Source organism: Hemiscyllium ocellatum, chromosome 1, assembly GCF_020745735.1.
Source record: "Hemiscyllium ocellatum isolate sHemOce1 chromosome 1, sHemOce1.pat.X.cur, whole genome shotgun sequence".
NCBI classification, from domain to species: Eukaryota; Metazoa; Chordata; class Chondrichthyes; order Orectolobiformes; family Hemiscylliidae; genus Hemiscyllium; species Hemiscyllium ocellatum.
The window spans coordinates 128,519,541-128,534,553 of NC_083401.1; the positions used below are offsets into that span (position 1 = coordinate 128,519,541).

The window sequence follows — 15,013 nt, forward strand, 5'->3', positions numbered from 1 at the left end:
AATTGACCCCTCCACCCTGGGGGGACAAAAAGCTTCAAACTTACCACTCTATCCATGTCATTCACAATCTTATAGATATCTATCAGGTTGCCCCTGAACTTCCTGTGTTCCAGTGAAAACAACCCAGTCTATCCCAGCCTTTCTTCATAGCTAAAATCCCCCATTCCAGGCAACATCCAGGTAAACCTTTTCTGTACTCTCTAAAGCATCCACATCCTTCTGGTAGTGTGGTGACCAGAACTGTACACAGTATTCCACATGTGGCCTAACTAAAGTTCTCTAAAGCTGCAGCATAACTTGTCTGTCTTTTTTCTCAATGCCTCAATTCCTACCAAATTTATACGTTTGCTCTCCTACTCAAAGGCTGATTTTATTTTTTACGTATGCTGCAACTGAAGTTTCCGAAGTACCTAGTCTGTGTATTTCTCCTAACATGTCAAAGCAAACGAAAAGAACAAAAACATTTAAAGGTAAAGCATTCTTTAGCCATGTTCAGTTAGTTCTTGACAACTTTACTGAAGAGGCAGAGTAGCTGAAAGTTTGATATTTCCCTTTTTTGTTTGTTCTTTGTTTTCCAAGAGGTTCCTGACATATATTCTAAATTTGTTTTCGGTTTTGAATTTGTGGATCCTTTTGCAATTACAGCATAATTATATATCCCAAATTTACCTACAAAAATGTTATGTTGTCTTTTTTGTAACAGCTTGTCAATTCTGAAAGAAAGTAGTCCTAGTACTTTTCCATTGTTTTTATGGGAATGCTTCAGTTCTTCCTCAGAGGAATGCTAATGGTTGTGCTGCTAGCGTTGGAAAGTCTATGACATCTTTCATGAGCTCAATATATCACACAGTCACAGTAATATGTGAGTAGAAGTGGACCATTCAGCCCCTTAAAACTATTTTGCCATTCTGGCTATTTGACCTCAACGTCAAATGTCAACACTATCCTCATATCCTTTGACACCATTAATAACTAATAATCTTCCAATCTCTTGAACTTAATTACTGACCTCTGCAATCCTTTAGGGTAGAGTCTTCAAAGCTGCTTCACTGTCTGAGTGAAGAAATTCCTCTTTAACCCATCCAAAATGGTTTGCCTGTGTTTCTGATACTGTGTCACTTGGTTCTGGAGCACATAGCCAGGAGAAACATCCTCTTGCATCTTCTTATTTATTTCTTCAAGAATTTTGTAAGTTTCTATGAAATCACCCCTCATTCTTCTCAACACAACCCAGTCTCTTGAATCTCTCCCCATGAGACAGTCCCACCATCCCAAGAATGAGGTTACAGCTAATTAATTACTTTTGAAGTGTAACCACTCTAGCAACGTAGGAAACACTATTCAATTTATGTAGTAATAAGCTCTTTTAGTGGAATTAACTGAAGAAATAAATCTTGCCTTGAACACCAAGGAGATCGCTCCTGTTGTTCTTTGAAACAGTATCATGGAAACGTCATGTCTCCCTGAAAGGGTGGATAAGTCATCAATGTTACATTTCATCTGAAAGATGGTATCACTGACAGTGCAGCTTCCCCTGTGGAATACACTGGAGTGTCAGCCAGGATCCTCTGTGAGACTTCAACTCTTAACCTTTTGACTCTGAGGCAAGATTTTTCTCCAAACTCAGCTAGTCTTGTCCCTTATGATTTTTCAAAAAATATTGGGCCAAATTCTGATGACTAAGTGATCCAAAAAGTGTTAATGACACATACCTTTAATGATGCTCAAATTAGCCAATAATTTCAGGAAATTAAAAGATAAGAGACAAAAGCATGCTCTGAGGAGTTGCACCTCATGCTAATGCATTTAAGTCACTCACTTGCTTCATGTCAATGACACGTCACCCGTGGCCACCTCGCTGTTTTTACGAACCTTCTATATTTCCACATTAACTGTCCATTAAATCTCACGGCAGAATATTAGGTTGGTAATTTAGAGTGCAAATGCCCTTTGAACAATGTTGTTGAAACAATATTAATTAATTAATAGCATAGAAAGGAAGAAATTTAAACTATTCAGTCTTGGTCTGTGATGTCAATTCCTTGAGACTTCAAAATTCTAAAATTGTAGATTTTTTTCTCTTTGACTGACTCCAATAGATCCATCACGCTTGTTACACTTCCTGTATCTGAATGGGCACTTCTGTATCTTTCGTTTCTACTATTCCATTGTTTCTTTTTCAAACCATGAACCCAATGGGTTAGGGACAGCTTTCTGTCTTAGAATCCCACTCAACCAGAAAGAAAATAAGGTCCATGATGGCAGCAACTCCTGGAACTGGAAACCCATGGCACACACGACATATTGACATGATTGTCGTGTGCAGAGTCCAGGAGAGACCGCCCATTTGTAGATGCTAGTTTTATTTTAATTCATTCACAGAACGTGGGAGTCACTGACTACATCTGCATTTATTGCCCATCCCTAATTGCCCAGCGGATTGTTAAGAATCGACCACGTTTATATGAGTCCAGAACCACATGTAGGCCTGACCAGGTAAGGATGGCGGTTCCATTCCATAAAGGACATTGATAAGCCAGATTGGGTTTTCCTGACAATTAGAGTTCTAGAGATGTACAGCATGGAAACAGACCCATTGGTCCAACTTGTCCAAGCTGACCAAATATCCTAACCTAACCTAATCCCATTTGCCAGCACTTGGCCCATACCCCTCCAAACCCTTCCTATTCATAAACCCATCCAAATGCCTTTTAAATGTTGTAATTGTACCAGCCTCCACCACTTCCCATGGCAGCTCATTCCATCCTCTGCGTGAAAAAGTTGCCCCTTAGGTCCCTTTTTAAATCTTTTTCCTACTCACCCTAAATGTATGCCCTCTAATTCTGGACTGCCCTTGTCTATTTACCCTATCCATAAATTTATAAACCTCTACAAGCCACCCCTCAACTTCTGACCCTCTAGGGAAAACAGCCTGTTCAGCCTCTCCCTATAGCTCAAATCCTCCAACCCTGCCAACATCCTTGTAAATCTTTTCTGAACCGTTTCAAGTTTCACAGCATCCTTCCAATAAGAGGGACACCAGAATTGTGCACAGTAATCCAAAACTGACCTAACTAATGTCCTGTACAGCTGCAACATGACCTCCCAACTTCTATACTCAATGTTCTAACCAATAAAGGAAAGAATACCAAATGCCTTCTTCACTATCCTATCTATCTGCAAGTCCACTTTTAAGGAACTTTGAACCTGCACTCCAAGGTCTCTTTGTTCAGCAACACTCCCTTATCATTAAGGTCCAATCGAAGCATGTGCAGGTCAGGTAAAATGGCCATGCTAAATTGCCCGTAGTGTTAGGTGCATTAATCATGGGTACATATAGGGTCAGGGAATGGGTCTGGGTGGGTTACTCTTTGGAGGGTTGGTGTTGTTGGGCTGAATGGCCTGTTTCCATACTGTAGGGAATCTAATTAAGTGTATGATTCCTGCTCTGATTTGCCTTTCCAAAATGTAGCACCTCACATTTATTTAAATCAAACTCCATCTGCCACACCTCAGCCCAGAGTCCATTTGATCAAGATCCTGTTGTACTCTGAGGTAACCTCCTTCCCTGTTCACTAAACTTCCAATTTTGGTGTCATCTGCAAACTAACTATACCTGCTATGTTCACATCCAAATCATTTATATAAGTGACAAAAAGTAGTGGACCCAGCACCGGTCCTTGTGGCTATCCCACTGGTCACAGGCCTCCAGTCTGAAAGGCAACCCTCCACCACCCTGTCTTCTACCTTTGAGCCAGTTATGTATCCAAATGGCTAGTTCTCCCTGTATTCTATGAAATCTAACCTTGTCGAAAGCCTTACTTAAGTCTATACAGATCACTTCCACCGCTCTGCCCTCATCAGTCCTTTTCTTTAATTCGGCAAAACAACTCAATCAAGCTTGTGAGGCATGATCTCCCACGCAAAAAGCCATGTTGTCCTTGCCTTTCGGAAAAAATGTAAATCCTGTCCATTAGGATTCCCTCCATTTGTCAACAGTTTCATAATCATTAGATTCTTATTTTTATATCTTTATTTAATTTGAATTTCACCATGGTGCGTTTGAAATCAGACCCTCAGAACATTACCTGTTGATCAATAATCTACTGATCATACCACTGGGCTATTGCCAAACGTTACAGAAAAGTATACTTTTCTGCAGTTGCTGGCAGAAAGTGATCTCAACAACATTGAATGACAGTTGTATACTTACAAAGTTTCATTAAGGTGCAAAATGCAATAATTCTCATTTGCCTGAAGGTATTCTGTGATCCTGGTAATTGATTGATTATTTACATGTGCAAGGAACACTCATTCCTGTCATAACCTCCACTATTTCACTTTTTCCTTTTAGTATTATAGTAAAAGCAGCGAACTTTTAGTAAAATGATTTTTACATTCAGTATATGCATAATGTATAAGTTCTGAGCAGCAACCCTTGATGTGAAATTCCATATAATTAATTAAAATGATTGAAGTCTTGATGTTCTTCCCTGGTTTGTTTGGATATCAGGAAGTTTCTAGGGCTTGCCTGAGATTGAATGGCCTTTATTAGTTGACTGACTAATATATAGACCAACAGTTTTAGCAGAAGTCAGTTGTTAATGTTCAGGACATGGTGCCTTCACTACTTTCATTCCTCTCACCAAGGTTGCCTAGTCAATCAGTATTTTCTGAGACAAAGGTTTTTATTGGGTATGGGTACAGAGGTTATTGGTCCAAGTTTGGGAACTGGAATTAAGATGTACTGGGTGACCCCGTATCCGCGGAATCATTTTCCAGTTTGTTTCCCACAGTCCAGACATAAAAAAGAGAATGTTCCAGAACCAGGGACCAGGAGGCTGCTGGGAAAGTAAGTTTCCTATTTAAAATGAATGGGTTCGCTTCTATCTGCAGTTTAGGGTTTCTGCAGTAGGTCCTGGAACATAGCCCCTGTGGGTAAGGAGTGACTACTATATAATATCATGATCTAATTGAGTGGGGAATAGGCTGTTCTAGCTGTTCACCCTGCTTAAAAATCTCATAATTAAAATCACAAATCATCTGTTAGTGGGGGTCTTATCATTTTCACACAGTACATTTGTACACCAAGACTTTTTGAAATCATGTCTGTTGTTATTAGCACTTGAATAGTATCTGTATCTTTTTTATTCTTTCAGCTCGTGAAGCTTTGCCCACATGGGACAAACAGATCCAATCCCTTTGTTTCCAAGTGAACAATCTACTGGAGAAGATCAGCCAGGCTGCCCCTGAGTGGACAGCACAGGCAATGGAAGCTCAGATGTCACAGTAGTATCCCAACCAAGTGTATGGAATAGTAACCACTTTCAATATTCAGTGATCCCGCATTTAACATACTGAATTTGTTTCTTCCACAATTTAATTTGCATTTGTAGTTATTTAAGACTGTTTTATAAAAATAGGATGCCCATTTCCAACATGTCTGCTTTGAATTTGGACGTATTTCTTTAGTTGCACTGGATTCAAAATAGCATCATAGTCACTGTTTGTGGGAGTCCTGTTAGTAAACGCAGAGGTGAGATTTGTTTCCAGTGAGCTTGGTTGCTCTTTATTGAATTCAAAAGACTAAGTCAGTTTGCGATGGAATGGTGTGGTTTAATTGGGAAATTTCAGATCTTTATTTCTGAACCTTTATCAAACAAAACAAACCAACATTGTTTCTGTGAATTATTTACTGAACTCCAAAGAAACCAAAAAGGATCAAATCTATGCTCACAGAACCTGTTCAAGGAAATAAACCTGTCTTAAAGGAGTTAGTGGCACTAATTGTATTACTTTGAGAATATCTTATTTCCATTAAATTAATTGTATATTTAAAAAGCCCCTTTGCTGTTGCTATGACAAAAAGTTGTTTTTGGTTTTATAGATTTTCTTCTTTAAAAAAAAAACAATAATAGGTTGACTTTTCTCTTTGCTCTTCAAGTTGACTGATCATATTTATGAAGAAACATTTTTCCATTATATCTACTTATGATATTCTACAAGTTAGATGCAGAGCTTTCCTACACCACATGAACAAAGAATCCTAACTAATTCCTGAACAGTAACATGGCTCCCTAATTTCTCAGCAGCTAACTTTGTTAACTTTGAGTCAGGTCAGCAATCCATTCGATAAGAATGGGTTTGCATTGGTGGAATGGATTGACATATTTGAATTCATAACCTTACTAAGCTCAATAAGATCCCCCACAACATTTTTCTTTTGAGCAGAGAAATTTCTACTTAAATCAAAATAAGTAGTTTATAGTTATATTAAAATTTAGCAAATTCAAAGTTTGTTTTTTCTTATTGCTGTGATTCTTTTGTACTTGAGGAATGTGTCCAAGATTATCTCAGTTAAAATAGACCCAGCAGCAAACTGTTTGTGTGTTTTAAAAGTGCGGAAGGTTATTTATTTACCTCAGATGTTTAAAATGTTTTATTCTCACATACTGTTGTATACTCAGAATAGATACAAATGAATATAAAACAATCTAATTGAAAGGTTGATTGTCTCTGTTTCTACTTAATAACAGGTGTTTGGTTTCTTAGAGTTGATGTGAAGTGAAAGACTTTAAAGCAGAGGAATTTTTGTAAGGTGAGAGGGGAAAGATCAAAAGACCGAAGGGGCAACTTTTTCACGCAGAGGGTAGTACATGTATGGAATGAGCTGCCAGAGGAAGTGGTGGAGGTTGGTACAATTGCAACGTTTAAGAGGCATTTGGATGGGTATATGAATAGAAAGGGTTTGGAGGGATATGGGCTGGGTGCTGGCAGGTGGGACTAGATTGGGTTGGGATATCTTTTCGGCATGGACAGGTTGGACTGAAGGGTCTGTTTCCATGCTGTACATCTTTATGGCTCTGTGACTGTATACCCCTCACCAAGCACCATGTCCTCCTTTGTGAACACTGATGCAAAATGTTCATCGAGGATCTCATCCACTTCCTCTGGTTCCACACATAAATTCCCTCCTTTATCTACCCTTTCCTAGCTACCCTCTTACTCTTTACAGATGGATAAAATTCCTTTGGATTTTCTTTAATCCTGCTGGACAAAGATGCTTCATGGCCCCTTTTAACCTTCCTAATTCCTTGTTTAAGTTCTTTACTGCTTTCTTTGTATTCTTCGAGGGCTTTGTCCATCTTCAGTTTCCTAAACTTATCTATGGCTCCTTTTTCTTTTTCATTAATATGAGTGTTTGAGATAGCCGGGGCCTTTATATCTGAATGACATTCAATTTGAAATAATCCTTCAGGAAAGATCATCGAGTCCTGTTCAGCCTGTAAGATTGTTCATGGTCACTCTGGAGAGCGGCGAGTGTTTTAATCCACAGGCTCTGGTGATCATTGCTTTACAACCTTTCATGGTCAGTTTCTAAAAGTATAGAAGTTAGCGATGTGGGGGAGCGGTACAGTTGTGGGGGTCTTGTTGCCAATCCAAACAGAGTTATTTACTGTTGAGGGGTTCGTAACTTCTGGTTAGGTGGTGGAGCTTTGGCTTCTCAGAGAAATTGGAAATAGTTGGTTATCCAGTAGGAACCTTTAGGTACATATCCTGCTTTAATTTTGTCTATTAGTTTCGATTTGGTGCTGTTACAGCAAGGCTTCCTGCTATTTGTCCTCACTGTGGTGTGACAATGTTGCTCCTTTAACAAAGTTATGTTGTCCATGGTTTGTTTTCAGAAGGGTCATAAAGGCAAAGGTTCCAATATGTCTGGAAATATCAACTCGAAAAAGCTTTTTAAGTGTTTTTATTTAAAACATTTGTACAATTAGAGTGTGGCCAGTTCTCCCAGCTCAGGGTTTGGTTTGGCCTTAGTAAGCTGTTTTTGCAAGTTTTAGCTGGAAACCCAGACAAGCTGCTGGGGACCCAAAGAAGCAGTTCCATGCTGATTCTCTCTCTCTCTCTCTCTCTCTCTCTCTCTCTTTTCTCTCTCTCTCTCTTTTCTCTCTCTCTCTTTTTTTCTCTCTCTCTCTTTTTTTTCTCTCTCTTTTCTCTCTCTCTCTTTTTTCTCTCTCTCTCTTTTTTTTCTCTCTTTTTCTCTCTCTCTCTCTCTTTCTTCTCTCTCTCTCTCTTTCTTTCTTTTCTCTCTCTTTTTCTCTCTCTCTCTTTTTCTCTCTCTCTCTCTCTCTCTGATGTCTGTGTTTTGCCAAGGGGGTACTTATGGGAATGTTGCACGTATTGTAACAGCATCATTAAGTTGCGATAGAGTCGATTGAGTTTTCAGGTAGGTTAAGTTATTCTAAATGTGGTCCTTTTGTTTGTGTTTCATTAAGTTGTCTGTAAATAAATTCTGTTTTGTTTCAAACTGAGTGGTTGGGCCAGCTGATCACACCTGGAATATCTACACCTGCTTAAAACAAGTAGAAACATTAGGGTCTAGGCTACCTTCTTGAAATGTTTTGAGGGTCTCTGGCCTGGTTCATAACAGTGGCCTTCTGAAATAATAAAGTTGTATTTCCTTTTCTTCAGTAGAACAATTTTCTTTTTCCACCTTTTGGGTTGCATTCATGAGTACACACACTGAATTGTTTTACTTCAGTTTAAACCTAAAGGACCAGTACGTTGAAATTGTTCCCCTGGATTAAATATACAAACCCCCTTTGTCTTCATTTTGATACCGCAATCGTTGATTGTTGTTGAGGCACTTATTAATTATTCCAATTTATTCTTTTCCTGGTCTGACCTACCAATGACTCTAGACCTGCTGCAGTGTGGCTGACATTTTAAATACCATCTGAAATAGCAAAGAAAGCTACTGGACAACAAATGGAGTGGCCTTTCCAACTTTTCTCAGTCCTAAAAAAAAGTGATTAAAAGCACACTCCATCGCAGGCTCTAGGTAATAGGCAGTGCCACTAACTTACAGGACAACTACATCAAATTTGATTATTGCATAGGAATTCAAAATTTTTCTTCGTGTTATGAAATCTGCTGTCATTCCATCTAGAAAGCTGAATTCTATGACATCTGAATCAGTAAAGTGTCTTTTTATGGAGAATGATGTGCCATTTCACTGAAACATCCAAATTTCTTACGGAGTAGATGCTGAGAGGCTTCACTCTACCTCACTCATGGGATGAGGGTGTCGCTGACTACGCCAGCATTTATTATCCATCCCTAATTGCTCAAAGGACAGTCAAGTGTCTACCATATTGCTGTGGGTCTGAAGTCACTTGCAGACCAGACCAGGTGAAGATTGCAGTTTTCCTTCCCTAAATGGCATTAATGAGTCAGTCGACAATTCCTGCCATTAGGATAGCTTTTATTCCTGATTTGTATTGAATTTAAACTTCACAATCTGCCATGATGGGATTTGAACTCATCTCCCCAAAATATTGAAAACAGTAAATGCTGGAGATCACAGCAGGTCAGGCAACAACCGTGGAGAGAGAGCGATCTAACATTTCGAGTCTAGATGATTCTTCACCAGCTCTGATGCTGTCTCTCCGTGGATGCTGCCTGACTCGCTGTGATCTCCAGCATTTGTAGCAGTCTGCTCTTCAGAATATTGGTCTGGGTTCTGGATTGCTGGCCAAGTGGCATTACCACTGCACCAACACCTCTGATGTGCCTAGAAACCATTTAGGATAAGATGAGAAGAAATTTCTTCACTCAGACTTGCGGATATTTGAAATTTTCTACCCCAGAGGAATGTAGATGTTTCATCATAGAATGAATTAAATCGAGAGATCGTTTTGGAAACAATAGATGTGGTGATAAGCAAAAATGTGGGTGGGGTTGATGGAGGTAAGTGTTGGAATCAGACGACTGTCTCCCATTCATTCTTGTGTACAGTAAGTCATTAGTTCCCCTTGGATTAGAAAAACTGCCAAAGTCACTATAATTTAATGTAAGTTTTAATATTGCATGCTATTTGCTGGAGATTTTTTTTCCAAAGTTCCATTTGATTTTCTATGAAAATTGTAAATCGTTGGTCATCAAGCAAGGTTCTTTCTTCCATGTTCCAACTGAGCACGATTGCAACCTGAAAGTATTTTTACATATTACCGCATTAATCATGTTTTTATTACTCCAGTTAACTTAGGAAAAGTCTACAGTTTGAGGAATGTTTAAGGTGGTGCTTAAAGTGCAGGTCAAACCTATACAATATGGGAACTTGACTAGTGCTTGAGCAGTGGGAATGGCCAAAATAGGCCAAAGCTTTTTTTAAACACACTCTCTCACTATAGCCAATAGATGGGGCTGTAGCCAACCATTTATGTCCAAATAAAAAATTTTTTCTGTGATATATCACAGACAAAGAGGCTTGAATTTAAGATGCAGGAGACCATTCAGTCCATTGATCTTGTACCAGTTCTGCTATAAATTTGCTTTTTATTGATTCCTGGTTAAACACTGCAGCACAGCTTAATTAGCCTACTTCAGCATAATGACCTTTTTATCATTTTAAAGTAATTTAATATTTCCCTGTATAATTCAACTATAAGCAAAAGCCTTATTAATTTCTTCCAATTCATCTTTTGTATATTTACTTCTTTAATCTTTGCAAGCGTATATTTTTTGGATATGGTGGATTGCCAAAATATTCTAACTCGTCTCAGCAGTGTAATATAAATATCCAAGTTCCTACTGATCATTTTCTAATAGCTATGTGTTGTGTGGACTTTGGAAAATGTTATAACTATTAATAGGCACTTTATAAGTTATCCTATGTTAACTCTATTCCATTAATTGCTTATTTAGATTTAGGTTTTACACTCATGCATACTCAGGTACATGGTACAAGAGTACAGTGAAAAGTGTATAATGTTGCACACACGATGTCATCTTAGGTACAAAGTACCTAGGTTCGAAAACTTAGTTACAGAAGTAGAAAAATAAAGAAATGCATTTTAAAAGTTCAGCACTATCGTCTTCTTAGTAGCAAAGTAGAAAAATGAAGAAATACAGTTTAAAAAGTCATATGTTCATATTTATATGAATGGTTTGTAGGAATTAGAGTTTAGAAGAATGAGAGATGACTTTATTGAAACGTGTAAGATTCCTAAGATACTTGATAGTTTAGATGTGGAGAGGTTGTTTCCCCTTGAGGGACAATCTAGGAACAGAACATATAATTTCAGAGTGAAGGATCACCAGTTTAAGACAAATGAGAATTTCTTTCTCTTGGAGGGATGTGAATCTGTGGAATTCCTTACTACATACAACTGTCGAGACTGGGTTGTAAAGTATACTCAAGGCTGAGATAGACAGATTTCCCATCATTATTAGGATAAGGCAGGAAAGTGGAGTTGAGTTTTATTAGATCTCGATAAATGGTAGAGCAGACTTGATGGGCCTAATGGCCCATGTTTCTGTTCCTATGTCTTATGGCCCTAAGGTCTAATGCTTTTATTTATCAGTTTCAATCATCATCCAACTTGAACAACTCTTTTGTATATCATTTATTACACTAACATCTGCAGACCGTAGGAATGTGCTGTCCAGTTTGAATTTCTTTGGTTATTTATATGAACTAGAATTAAAAATTAACTGAATCCAGATACTTATGTCTTTGAAGAAGGAAAGCACTATGCCACATTATTATTTCTTTAGCAGAGTATCTACTTCTTGACTGGGAACAGATGTTATTTGAAAAATAGAGACTTTTTAAAATTGATGTTAGTGAAATACAAATTGGTGAAAGACAGGCTGAATTTACACCTGGAGAAGAAACAAGTGAGGCATTATTTAATCTCAGAGCAATCTTGAATATAGAGATGTAAAACTAAAACATTTACTAATGTTTCAGGGACTGTTAAAACAAAATTGGTTGTGTTTATCGCCAAAGGTTCAGAGATGGGTCACTGATATGTGACAGTGACAGTAAAGATGTGAAATTTATCCAGTGTCTATACAAGAACCAAATCATGAGCATCAGGCTTAAAGGAGCCTGATTAGACATGTGGAGAGTGGAGTAAGGCAAAGCTGTGCACTGTTGCAGCAATGATTTAGTTTATGTACACAACAAATACTCAGACAATTCGATGGACCTCTGGGGTAAAGATTAGAGACAAGTACACAACAAACTTACAGTCCATTGATGAGTCAGCACCATTTGTAGAATCAGAGGAGGCTGTATATAAACATTACAGATTAAGTAAAGTCTAGAACTTCAAAATCTGGATTGATGAATACCAAAATGAAAACACGATAGTCATTAGATCAAATACATGGGAAGAAACTAACATAGAGATTGAAGTGGAAGGTGCCACACTGGAACAAATCAATAAGCTTTTCTGTATAGGATAAGTAATAACAAAAGATGGCAGATGTGATGCAGAAGTTAGAAAAAGGAAAGAGATAACCAGAAGTCATGTTGTGAAGATTAGTAATATGTTAACATCAAGAAAACTCATGTTTGTAACAAGTATAAAACTCATCCTTGTTGAGTTATGAACGTTGATAAAGGGAACATTTGGATTCATGTCACATGAATACCAGACATCATTCAGTCGAACTAAAACAGAAGATTTGTATTTATAAAATTCAGTTCATTTAAAAAGGTGTTTGGATTACTACTAAGAAAACAGACCAACTTAAATTTCATAGTGAGTCTGAATATAATTAATCTAACAGTAAGGAAACAGTGAATGAAATGCAAAAGAATTTGGTAATATGTTTGAGAGTGAGTAATAGAAGTTGTGAATCAAGGGTTTACTCAAAGATAAAGCTCGCTTTGGAGGGATGAGTTCAAAATTGACAGTGAATATATTGAGAGATTTTCATAAAGTATTTGGTGCAATGCAAGAGTTGAAATACTATTACAGAAAAAGAATGTGTGTACTATTATAAAAGGAGAACAGGTAAAGTCATTGTAGTCTGAAAGGTCCACATGGCTGCTCTCTCATTAGAGAGACCTGACCAGTGGTGGTTTAACCTGAGGGTCACCACACCTCAGGCAAGAGGAAAGATTGAGAAGAGAGTTCTTCATTGTAACCTCAGCTGGTGCAGGATTTGAGCGCACACTGTTGGCATAACTCTTATCTTGCAAACCAACCATCCAATCAACGGGGCTAACCAAACCCCAGCTATACAATTATACAAGCATGGTCAACAAATGAGCAAGAGTATTAAAAAAGAACTCTGCAAAGGCAAAATGATTCTGTGGATTTGGAATTAGAAAAAGGACTGCAAGCGATTACATGGAAGTGATACCAAGGCTTACCTAAAAGAGAATCCGAGTAAAAGATAGTGAGGGATATCAAAGACAACACCAATGGTTTTGTAGATATATTAAGAAACAGGAAGGCTCAATGGAATATAATACAGTAAGGTACAATAAGACGCACAGTTAATATTGTAATTTCAAGTCAGAAAATGACACCCATTTACTAAACAGTTACTTTGAATTGGTCTTTACAACAAAGGATGAAGAGGAAGTGCTGGAAGTGCAATAGAAGCCACATCATAGGGAAGAGTGTAATAGAAAATTAACATTTATTGCAAAATCTGTAAAAGCATGGTTGAAATAAAGAAGTGAGGGCCTGACTTTACAGAAGTATTGCAGGCAGACAGAAAAAATGTAAAGTTAACCCAAACTTACAGCAGACCATCAAGGCCAATAAACTATCATATCAGCAGTCAAAAAATGAGAAAAAAACAACTCCATATGTGGAAAGGAACTCAAATGTTCAAGGCTCCTGGCCTTGAGGTGTGATAGGGAAAGGCAAAGTATAGTATAAAGGGAATATGTGAAAACTGTCAGGTGCCCCTTACAAGAAATGTCTTGCCAATGTATCGGGTTGACTCTGCAGAGTCCAAAAATAAACTTTTTCTTTGCTCTTGCTAGCATTTGAGTCGAGTTGATTTGATTTACACGACAAAGAGCTAAAGAGATTCCATATAGGTTTTTGAAAAGAAGGTGCTACAGAAACTAGACAAAGTTGGACAAATTTCTTGGGCATGATCGTTTCCATCCCAAGATATTGAAAAGAGTGATTTCCTTGATTTTGTTTTGAACCTGTCTGACAAGTTCCAAGATTTGTTTCTGTGAACCTGGAATATCTTTATTCCAATATTCGCTTTAAAATTATGAGTTGTATGACTTTATATGCATCTGCATTCAATGCTAGGTGTCTGCATTTCACCAGGTTTGTGACCACCTGAAGTCTGTATTTCATCTCCTCATAGTTCCTTACATTTCCAGGTTTTAAACTTTTAAATTGTACCTTTTTATTCTATTGCAGATCATTTAACATAGGCAGTGGTCCTAACACTGACTTCTGTGGAACTCCCAATTTGTTACTTTACGCTACCTTTGTGCAGACAATATCATTTCCTTGATAATATGGCTCCATTAACTCCACACCCTTCAATTTTGCTAACTAAATCTATTTTATGAAACACCCTTTGATCAACCTCTGCAACTGGACTACTTCCATCCCTCCTAGTTCTTTCACGTAAGCATTCAATCAAATTAGCCACAGACACGACTTGTCTGTGGTATCATTTATTTGCCTATGTCCTTCCGAAGGCACAATTAATTTTCTCCTGCAATGTTGACTCTTGATATTTCCTGCTGTTGGTATTGGGTTGAGTGACATCTAGTTAACTAGTTTATATTTCTACCCATTCTTGATCAGAGATTAAACTTTGCAACCCTCCAATCTTCTGGAATCATTCTCATATCAAAGATATAACAAAAAATTGTGATACTTGTGCAACTAACACTGATGTCAGACGACATCAGAACTGCTAGTAGCTCGGAAAACAACTAGTATCTATGCTAGGTTGGTGTTAGGAAGTGAAGAGATAGGTGAGCAGAAAGGTGAAGATAGAACTCAGATAAATAGATATGAAAAGAGTAGATAAATGAGGCGATTCTGTATCCGGAGGTTGGTGGGGTGGAAGGTGAGGACCAGTGGGGTTCTGTCCTGTTCACCCCACCAACCTCCGGGCCACACAACGCCTGGAGGAAGAGCGCCTCATCTTCTGCCTAGGAACCCTCCAACCACACGGAATTTCCCCTCCCCCCCACCTTTTCTCAGTCCCAACCCCTGGATTC

The 15,013-nt window shown here is 38.1% G+C and overlaps 1 protein-coding gene across 1 annotated transcript in view; it reads left to right on the forward strand.

Annotated features, from left to right (window-relative positions):
* The window catches only part of cops4 (COP9 constitutive photomorphogenic homolog subunit 4 (Arabidopsis)), a 65,393-nt gene extending 58,885 nt beyond the window's left edge, over window positions 1–6,508 (forward strand). The window contains exon 10 of the mRNA XM_060831912.1: window positions 5,160–6,508. Within this exon, the coding sequence (XP_060687895.1) occupies window positions 5,160–5,293 (134 nt within the window). The 3' untranslated portion in view covers window positions 5,294–6,508. The remainder of the gene's footprint in view (window positions 1–5,159) is intronic.
* Window positions 6,509–15,013: the final 8,505 nt, after the last annotated feature.